At 39.7% G+C, this 10,240-nt stretch overlaps 2 protein-coding genes across 2 annotated transcripts; one reads left to right on the forward strand and one right to left on the reverse strand.

Moving 5' to 3' along the window:
* Positions 1-3,537: 3,537 nt before the first annotated feature.
* LOC127659919 (COP9 signalosome complex subunit 6) lies at positions 3,538-7,382 on the forward strand. Its single transcript, XM_052149911.1, has 10 exons — positions 3,538-3,627; positions 4,258-4,383; positions 5,009-5,140; positions 5,311-5,399; positions 5,479-5,541; positions 6,102-6,149; positions 6,233-6,347; positions 6,554-6,646; positions 6,752-6,852; positions 7,128-7,382. Exons 1-10 carry the CDS (start codon positions 3,585-3,587, stop codon positions 7,266-7,268), a joined length of 951 nt encoding a protein of 316 aa, XP_052005871.1. The 5' UTR covers positions 3,538-3,584; the 3' UTR covers positions 7,269-7,382.
* Positions 7,383-7,499: 117 nt separating this feature from the next.
* Positions 7,500-9,615, reverse strand: LOC127659920 (uncharacterized). The gene is made up of 5 exons (XM_052149912.1): positions 9,610-9,615; positions 9,441-9,497; positions 9,297-9,341; positions 8,582-8,733; positions 7,500-8,368 (listed from the first exon to the last, which is right to left on the reverse strand). Exons 2-5 carry the CDS (start codon positions 9,484-9,486, stop codon positions 7,715-7,717), a joined length of 897 nt encoding a protein of 298 aa, XP_052005872.1. The 5' UTR covers positions 9,487-9,497; positions 9,610-9,615; the 3' UTR covers positions 7,500-7,714.
* Between the last annotated feature and the right edge of the window lie 625 nt (positions 9,616-10,240).

The raw sequence follows: 10,240 nt of genomic DNA on the forward strand, positions 1-10,240 counted from the left end.
AAGAAACAGGAAAATGTCAAGTTTCAGGTCATGTTACTTCACATGAGTTCATTGAAATACGAAAATTAGTTTTAAAATGCAGTTCTGGAGCTTTTGTTTTACGCATCTAACAGATAGAACAAGGTGAAATTAAGCTATAATAATATATGTTTACTTATATATATATATATAATTTGTAATATGAGAAGAAGAATGTTTACTTTATAATTGATCTTATTGGACTCAATAATACCAGATAGGGGCTCTTACCCCTACGACTCAAAACCTAAAATCCTTTTTTAGTTTATATTCCCTTTCACTTCCTTTTCTATTTCTGCCTTTAATCCTGTGTTTGTGTTTGTTTCACTTAACACAGGCGTAAGAGATTCTGTTAGAAGAAAATCAATTAAAAGCAAAATGTTTCCTTCATGAAACCATTCTGGTCTAAACAATGAGTCTATATAAATATATTATTGTCATGCACGAACAGGCCAGCAGGTGTTGCTATACTGTAAAAATGTAAACTCCTATCCGGGACACTGGTGGCCATTGGATTGTTTGTGTATTGGAAGTAGATGATCATTTTCTGATCTTAGGAAATATATATGCGTATAACAACCTTAACCAAAACAAAACTATGTATACTGAAATGACTGAAGCAGTAAAGGATCTATGTAAAAGATCTCCATGATTGTGTATTTGGAGGTGATTTTAACATGGTGATGGAGGAATGGCTTGAGAGATCTCCTTCACAATATCAGAGATACAATCCTGGATTGATGATCTTTGTAGTGTATTTAAATTGAAAGATGCATGGCGCACAAACCCCTGGCACCCAAGCTTTCACTGGGTTAAACCGGATGCTTCAACCAATCCAGAATAGATTTTGGGTATCTGAAGATAATCTGGAGTCAAGCTCAATCATTCCTGCAGCACCTCTAACAGATCACTATATTTATAAACCTACAAACACTTATTTCAGGAAAAAAGGATCCTGGAAATGTAAATGATGAACACTTTTGTCAAGAAATTGTAACATCAATCAATGATATAACTGAAGAACTGAGGGAAATTTATAGAGATAAATGGGAATATTTAAGATATAAGGTATGTCAGATTTCTATATCAAAGGGTAAAATATTAAGCAGAACTAGTAAAAAAAGAGAAATGGAAATCATTAAAGAAATAAACAATATTTGTATTAAATCATCAATAAATGAAAATAACAAACAAAAAGTTTTTCATCTGCAATCGTCACTAGATAACATTTTTATGAATAAAGCTGAAGGAGCATATATAAGATCAAGTCCAGCATATTCTTGTAGATTGGAAAGAAAGAGACAAGAGCGGATTAATAATCAAGAATGTACGAACCCTGATGAGGAAATCTTCCGTTTCTACAGTAAACTCTTCTTCTCTTATTCATACATGATGCTGAAGCTTCTTCGAGCACATCAAGAAACAGATCCCTAAAGAGTTTTAAACATGTTACAGACATCAGTGTGGATGAAGTGGAAATCTAAAGTGGATCTTCAGATCTCCGGGTTCAGATGGTCTAACAAGCGATTTCTATCGGCATTTTGGGACCTAATTTTCCATATGCTGAAAGAAATATCTGAAACCCAGATTCTTCCAACTACTATGAAGCAAGGGACCATCACCGTCATCCCCAAACCAGGAAAACATCCAAATGAAGACAATCTTAGACCCATAACACTAAATAATGACTATAAAATATCTGCCAACAGATTAAAAACATTATTACACAAATGACCTCAGATACACAGTCGAGGTATTTAAAAGGTCAATTCATAACAATATACGACTCGTTCTTTTTTTCATTGAAGATGAAGGTCTTATTATCACATGTTACGTCTCCAAGATTTTCAGATGACAAAGGAATTAAACAAGGGTGTTCCATCGGTCCTTTACTATTTATTACTGCTGCAGAAATGCTCTTTATTCTTACAAACCGCCTCTATCAGACGACACAACTATATTTATGAAAAATAGTATCCAAGGTCCAAAAATCCTCAAAACAATAGACTTATTTTCTACGGCATCTGGCTTCAAATGAAACCTAAACAAATGTGAATTACTTCCCCTCTGTTGACAATAATATTCCTGTTAAACCATTAAATACTTAGAAATACACATTACAAAGGGTAAAAACACACTAAATAATCTCAACATTTGGAATAATTTAGATAAATGTAAATCTTATTTGAATTTGTGGTCTCAGAGATATGTACCAGCTTACTCAATGTCAAAAATGCAATAAAAGCTATAAACCAGCAAACTTTAATTACAATTGGAAAAGAAGAACACGCTACATTAGGAAAGGAATTATGGAATTGATATTGAGTGTATTAATGGTACTATCCACATTATTATGAAACTAGGGGGCATCAACCTCCTTCATAGACGTGATCATAACCTAAAATACTCCCTGTCAAGTCATCAGGTTTTCATCAACAGGTATTATTATATTGGAAATTGATTTACAAGCACAATTATAGCCCTAATAACATCCCATTATGGAATTGTAGATATGTGATATTTAGGAACAAATCTTTATTCTACAACAGTTGCTATGAGAGAGGAATCTGTGATGTACCTTTTGGAAAATACAGGAATCATTATAACTTTTGAGACTTTTTGTTTAAAATTGAAGATAAATGACTGAAAACAGTGTGATATTGTTATCAAAGCAATCCCACAATCTAATGTAACTCCTTATCTCCCTAAACTCTTGCTGAATGGACGAGCTCTTACTAACCTGAAATTGCCAAACATCACCATCCGGAAAGCTTTTGTTAATGAATTATATCCATTTTCTTCAACAACAACAAAAAATCGATATTCCAATATTTTTCTAATGATGAGGTTAAGAAATTGGGAACAAAATATTTTACATTTCCAATCGTACCAAAAGCAAATGAAATCCCCTTTAAAACTCTTAATGTTTCATATCCTTCTGGAGATTTCTTAAGGTGCAGATTTGGTCTACATCATAACAGTTGCTCATTTTGTGATGAACAAATGACAGAACACTTATTTTATGAATGTAAATGTGTTAATGCCTTCTGGGAAGATTTACATTATTGGTTATTTCCTAAATTTGACAATTTCTCTGAATTAACAAAAGAAAATGTGATATTTGGTATATTTGCTAAAGAGAGAACGCGCAACCAAAAAAAATTGTTTTACATAAAAGTAGATTCATTAAAACAGTCCCGAACTTTTATACATTTCACAAGGAGCTATGTCATTATTTCTTGTCACTGAGGTCAATGAAGAAGGTTTCCTTGGAACTTTTTAACTCTATAGAAGAACTTTTTTATTTTTTTATGTTATATACTTTAGTTTCTCATCCTTTATGCTTTTCTTTTGTCTGGATAAGAAATGTTTGCTATTGTACCAGGTAATTTATGTTTGTAACGTACCTTTCTTACTGGTCAATAAAAGTAAAATAAAAAATAAAACAAATGACTCCTGTCTCATGATGATGTCGTGAACGAACGCGTCATCAGTACGTCAGCTCATTGTGCACGAGACGTCATATTGCAGCGTCACTGCGATTGCGCTACACTTTTACGAGCATAATGGCGGCAAGTAACGGCGGCGGAATGGAAGTAGACGCGACAGGTGAGAAAATCTTACATACACACCAAAAACAGTCGCACAGATTAACTTAACTAACATTAAACATAAAATACACACAATAATTACACTCGAGCACTCCCTCAATATACAGAATTGTAGATTTACAGGGCGAACTGGCTGCTGCATCTTGAGCTGTTGATAATTGGCTGACACTGACTATATCTTGCTTGTGATTGAACAGAAATCCTCATAGTCCCGCCTCCCCAGCAGACTCTCTTCTGTCATTGGTTGAGTCTGTCGTCAGCAGCGCTAGCGTCTGTGGATTGTTTTGTTTGAGAATATTATAAAACTAGAGATGTAAACGGAATTAAACTCGTTTTTAACTGCAGTTGAACAGCTGTGTGTTGATGTTGACTTAAACATGAATATTGATTTGATAAAGTTTATTTTCTGAAGATGAAATCTAATTCTGCTGTATTTGTGTCATTTAACCATCAAAATATACAATTAAAAAACCAAAAATGGTCTGTGACCTGTGTGTGTGTGTGTGTGTGTGTGTGTGTGTGTGTGTGTGTGTGTGTGTGTGTGTGTGTGTGTGATATATATATATATATATATATATATATATATATATATATATATATATATATGTGTGTGTGTCTTTGTGTGCAGTGAGTCCCAGTGTGATGGCGTCAGGTGTCACAGGAAGTGTGTCGGTGGCGTTACATCCGCTCGTCATCCTCAATATCTCAGATCACTGGATCAGAATCCGTTCACAGGAGGGACGAGCCATGCAGGGTGAGTGTGTGTGTGTGTGTGAGTGTTAGTGGTTTGTGGATGTGTGCGATTCTTCACGCGTGTATGGATGTGTGTGTGTGTGTGTGTGTGTGTGTGTGTGATTCGTCATGCGTGTATGGATGTGTGTGTGTGATTCGTCATGCGTGTATGGATGTGTGTGTGTGATTCGTCATGCGTGTATGGATGTGTGTGTGTGATTCGTCATGCGTGTATGGATGTGTGTGTGATTCGTTATGCGTGTGTGTGTGTGTGTGTGTGATTCGTCATGCGTGTGTGTGTGTGTGTGTGTGTGTGTGTGATTCGTCATGCATGTATGGATGTGTGTGTGTGTGTGATTCGTCATGCGTGTTTGGATGTGTGTGTGTGTGTGTGATTCGTCATGCGTGTATGGATGTGTGTGTGTGTGTGTGTGTGTGTGTGTGTGTGATTCGTCATGCGTGTATGGATGTGTGTGTGTGATTCGTCATGCGTGTATGGATGTGTGTGTGTGTGTGTGTGTGTGTGTGTGTGTGTGTGTGTGATTCGTCATGCGTGTATGGATGTGTGTGTGTGTGTGTGTGATTCGTCATGCGTGTTTGGATGTGTGTGTGTGTGTGATTCGTCATGCGTGTGTGGATGTGTGCAGTTGTAGGAGCTCTGATCGGAAAGCAGGAGGGCAGAAACATCGAGGTGATGAATTCATTTGAGCTGCTGTTTCACACTGCAGAAGATCAGATTCACATTGATAAAGAGTATTACTACATTAAAGAAGAGCAGTGTGAGTACCCCACTCATATACACACACACACACACACACACACACACACACACACACAGTTAATTCCACATCAACTCATGATGTGAAATAAGCCACATATATATAATAATTGTATTAATAGGATTATTTTTACACTAAAGTGTGTGACAGAGTGGATGTTTCACTGTCAGTCAAGCAGGTTTTTAAAGAGATGGAGTTTTTGGGCTGGTACACGACTGGTGGCGCTCCTGACCAATCAGATATCCATATTCATAAGCAGGTGGGTTTGGCCAAATACAAAACTCCTTCCTACAGTGTGTTGTTTTATTTTACATTGTGTTTATATGTGTGTTTTGTAGGTGTGTGAAATCATCGAGAGTCCACTGTTCCTCAAACTGAACCCCATGACCAAACACACTGATGTAAGTGCCCCACACACACACACACACACACACTCACATACACACACTCACAAACACACTGATGTAAGTGCCCCACACACACACACTCTTACATACACACACTCACAAACACACTGATGTAAGTGCCCCACACACACACACTCTTACATACACACACTCACAAACACACTGATGTAAGTAACACACACTCTTACATACACACACTCACATACACACACTCACAAACACACTGATGTAAGTAACACACACTCTCAAACACACTCTTACATACACACACTCACATACACACTGATGTAAGTAACACACTCTTACATACACACACTCACAAAAACACTGATGTAAGTGCCCCACACACACAAACACACACTCACATACACACACTGATGTAAGTAACACACACTCTACATACATACACACACTCACAAACACACTGATGTAAGTAACACACACTCTCAAACACACTCTTACATACACACACTGACATACACACTGATGTAAGTAACACACTCTTACATACACACACTCACAAACACACTTTTTTTGACTCTTTGTGTGTGCAGTTACCGGTGAGTGTATTCGAGTCTGTGATTGACATCATCAGCGGAGAGGTGAGTGTGTTTTTTAGGTGAAAGGTCATGACCTTTCATCCTGTCACCGGTCACTTAGTTTTGTTCTGTGATGTGGTTGCTAGGCGACCATGCTGTTTGCGGAGTTGCCGTATACGTTAGCAACGGAAGAGGCGGAACGAATTGGAGTCGATCATGTTGCGCGAATGACGACCACCGGAACAGGAGAAAACTCCACAGGTACAACACACACACACTTGAACATGTGCAAACACACACGTGCAAACACTCTCACACACTCACACAATCACACACCGCCGTTTCAAACTCCACGTGAAAAGTCTTCCAGAAAACATCTTTTGCTTTTAGTGCAGTCGAGCACTATTACAGATATTAATGATTGTGTGTGTGTGTGTGTGTGTGTGTGTGTGTGTGTGTGTGTGCAGTGGCGGAGCATCTGATCGCTCAGCACAGCGCTATAAAGATGCTGCACAGCCGTGTGAAGATCATTCTGGAGTACGTCAAAGCTGTGCAGTCCGGTGAGCAACACAAGATTTTCTGTAAAGCTGCTTTAGAAGTTTGTTTATTAATGAAGCGGACGCCACAGGATGCTGTAACACACAAACTCTCTGTGTGATTATTAGGTGAGGTTCCCTTTAATCATGAGATCCTGCGAGAGGCAAACGCATTGTGTCATCGTCTTCCTGTTCTCAACACAATCAAGTTCAAGACAGACTTCTATGATGTGAGTACACACACACACACACTTCACAAACATTTGAGCTAAAGCATTTTGTTAGTTTAGAACTGTTAAATCATAGATATAGAGCAATAGATGTAGATGTTATTTTGTGTTCTTCATTCAATCATGTTATCCTGTTAAGATGATCCGGCAGCATGTGTTTTATTATCTGATATAAAGGACTTTCACACATCATGTGACTGAAGTCTCTTTAACGGCTTCATTTATATAAAGACACACAGGAGTTCTCATATAATTCCTGTTGTGTGTTTCTGCAGCAATGTAATGACGTGGGTTTGATGGCGTATTTGGGCACCATCACCAAAACATGCAACAGCATGAATCAGTTCATCAACAAATTCAACGTCCTGTACGACAGACAAGGCATCGGCCGGCGCATGAGAGGACTGTTCTTCTGAAACGCGTGTTCTGCTGTTTATTTCATCAATCTTGTGCTGTTCACTCTCACATGAGATGTTTCTGAGTGAATAAACGTGCTTTCTTTAGTGTCTGTAAAACATGTGCTGAGCCGTGTGTGTTTTATATGTCTGTGTGCGTGCATGTTTATTGTGTGTTCACGCTGAGCGTCAGGAAGAACCGTTAAACACAAACAGCTGTGAAGCTGTAAATAATGAGGCTCAAACATGCTGAGTGAACAAAAACCAGACAGACACACTCATTACTCCATCACGAGCCCTCAACCGCTTTATTAACTTCACAGGGAACAGTTTGGACAATGAACTGTGTGTGTGTTTGATGTTTTACACTTTATAACCTTTACATTGTCATCTTGGTAATACATTGGCGCACACACATACACCTTATTATGGGGTAAATGTGTGTGCGCTGGAGAACATTAGCATCTTTATTTCACATCTGGCGTGTCAGCAGAAGGATATGCATATCGCAGCGGGTCGAACAGTTCAGACTGGTAATTGTAGGGATGACGGCCATAATAAGGATGTGGGTGTTTCTTAATGATGGGTGGGGGCGGGGCTGGCTCCTCTTCTGTTATGGGCGCTTGGGGCGGGGCTTTACCTTTGATAGGCCGTGGTGGTTGATCGATGAGGCAGTCGGGATCCCAGTATGGGTCACAGTCGTATTCCATCCCCTTATAGAGGGCGGGTGGAGGGGGTGGCTCTGATTTTGTGGGAGGAGGAGGGGGTGGTCCCTGAAGCTTGCAGGTGGGGTGGTATCGCGGGTCACACAGCACTGGCACAGCACCGGTGGGCATATAAACGATGTGAGGTTTACACAGGGGGTCTTTGTTGTTGCACAGGTAGATGACATCCGCATGCTCCAGAGGGGGCGGGGCAGAAGCTTTAACCGCCGCTGGGGGCGGGGCTTTCTCCGGTGGAGCTGGTTTGCAGGTCTTGTCTTTGGCCGGGTCACATTTAGGGAGAGGTGGAAGAGCCGGAATACCAAGTTTACTCTGATAGTATGATGCATTTGGACCATAAACATTTTCTAAGTGCCTCATCTGTTGATACAGCATCCTGATCCGATCAATCTCATACAACTGAAAGAAAAAGAGCCAAACAAAATAATAAAGAAACTGACATTTTATAAATGCTGGAAATGTCAATGTTCTTCCAGCTAGTGGGTGAGAGGTGGTAATGATTCTAGGAGCCCACAAGACATTTGAAAATATTATTTTAATAGATTCGGGGACCAGAATGCCCATTACTACAGCTTCTGTTAATGCTTTTGAAGACAGTAAAGTTTTTCTGACCCCTTCGGTGTGTCCGATGCTGTTGTAATATCTGTAATACGCCTGGAAATCTGGAGTTTGTCTGTGCCAGCGCGGATCAATGTTGCGTTTGGGTCGGGAACTGGACAGGAACTCATGAGCCTTACTTGAGTCGATACTCACTGGAGCAACATCTAACACACACACACACACAGAGAGAGAGTGAGACACACGCACACACACGGAGAGAGTGAGACACGCACACACACAGGGAGAGAGTGAGACACGCACACACACAGGGAGAGAGTGAGAAACGCGCACACACAGGGAGAGAGAGTGAGAGACACACAGAGAGAGAGACAGACACACAGAGAGAGAGACAGACACACAGAGAGAGAGACACACACACAGAGAGAGAGACACACACACAGAGACACACACAGAGAGAGAGACACACACACAGAGACACACACACAGAGAGAGTGACAGACACACAGAGAGAGTGACAGACACACAGAGACACACACACACACACAGAGAGAGTGACAGACACACAGAGAGAGTGAGACACACAGAGACACACACACACACAGAGAGAGAGTGAGAGACACACAGAGAGAGACACACAGAGAGACACACAGTGAGAGACACACAGAGAGTGACAGAGACACACACACAGTTCTGACAGAAGAACTTTTCTAACACACAATTAAAACAGTTTCAGACATTAAAGATTTCAATTTTAAAAGCTTTTTACCTTCCTGTTTGAGAACATTCATCAGGGATTTTGCCTCAAACAAACCTTAAAAACATTTGAGCAGATAAAGTATGAAATCATGAATATGGGCATAAATAATTATAAGTACAACAATTTTACATAAAATAAATAAATAAACCTCACATGGCAGCAGCGCGAGGCAGCAGAACACGAGCTTCACAGACAACATGACCTCTGACCCTGCACACATACACCTAATACTTAAAATATTTCAGTACAAAAGTAAAGCGCTGTGTTAATATTACTGCCACATATTCACATCAGAAAACAGCTTCGACTCGCTTCGACTCACCTCTCGGTTCCTCTCGGTTCCTCTCATCACGGAGCGCTGCAGGTGACTTTATACCCACCGGTCTTCTGTCAATCACTGCAGTGCCGTGCAGCTATTGGTCAGATCAGCTCAATGACACGCCCACCGCCACGTGCTGCACGCGGAAATAAAGGTGACACTGCAATGGGAGCGTGCGGCAGTTTCCCGCGCAAGAGTTTCTGATTCAATAACAGACCAATAATTGAGAATCTCCGACACATTTATATTAAAAACTATTTTAAAATGTATTTAATGAATATAGTCGCGTCTGAGAGCTTGTCGCCACATTATTATCGGTTTAGTTAAAAACAGATGTGAAATTTTAAAAGCTGCTAATAAAAAAGGAGTTTTTGCAGACGTGACACATTCCAGAACCTGCAAATCCCTTTTATCACCTTTCATTTCATCCTGAGGAATAAAGACCGCAAAAGTAAAGAAACAAGTTAAGACAAGAAATAAATGAAGTTTAAAAGAGGCTGAATGTTTTACAGGCCCTGCAAACAGATGAATACAGACATGAATACAGTCTGAAAGAACAAATAAACTCTTCAATATAGAAGAATACACACGGACAAAAGCCCAAAACACACACACACGAGTTATAGATGAATTT

Source organism: Xyrauchen texanus, chromosome 19, assembly GCF_025860055.1.
Source record: "Xyrauchen texanus isolate HMW12.3.18 chromosome 19, RBS_HiC_50CHRs, whole genome shotgun sequence".
NCBI lineage: Eukaryota > Metazoa > Chordata > Actinopteri > Cypriniformes > Catostomidae > Xyrauchen > Xyrauchen texanus.

Excerpts from the sequence above, each read along its gene's own strand:
- LOC127659919 (XM_052149911.1), top strand. The coding sequence starts at position 3,585 with ATGGCGGCAAGTAACGGCGGCGGAATGGAAGTAGACGCGACAG. Across the intron at positions 5,141-5,310 it reads CTACATTAAAGAAGAGCAGT|TCAAGCAGGTTTTTAAAGAG; the intron begins GTGAGTACCCCA and ends TTTCACTGTCAG. Across the intron at positions 6,348-6,553 it reads AACAGGAGAAAACTCCACAG|TGGCGGAGCATCTGATCGCT; the intron begins GTACAACACACA and ends GTGTGTGTGCAG.
- LOC127659920 (XM_052149912.1), bottom strand. The coding sequence starts at position 9,486 with ATGTTGTCTGTGAAGCTCGTGTTCTGCTGCCTCGCGCTGCTGCCAT. Across the intron at positions 9,342-9,440 it reads CTGCCTCGCGCTGCTGCCAT|GTTTGTTTGAGGCAAAATCC; the intron begins GTGAGGTTTATT and ends AATGTTTTTAAG. Across the intron at positions 8,369-8,581 it reads GCATCGGACACACCGAAGGG|TTGTATGAGATTGATCGGAT; the intron begins GTCAGAAAAACT and ends TTTTTCTTTCAG.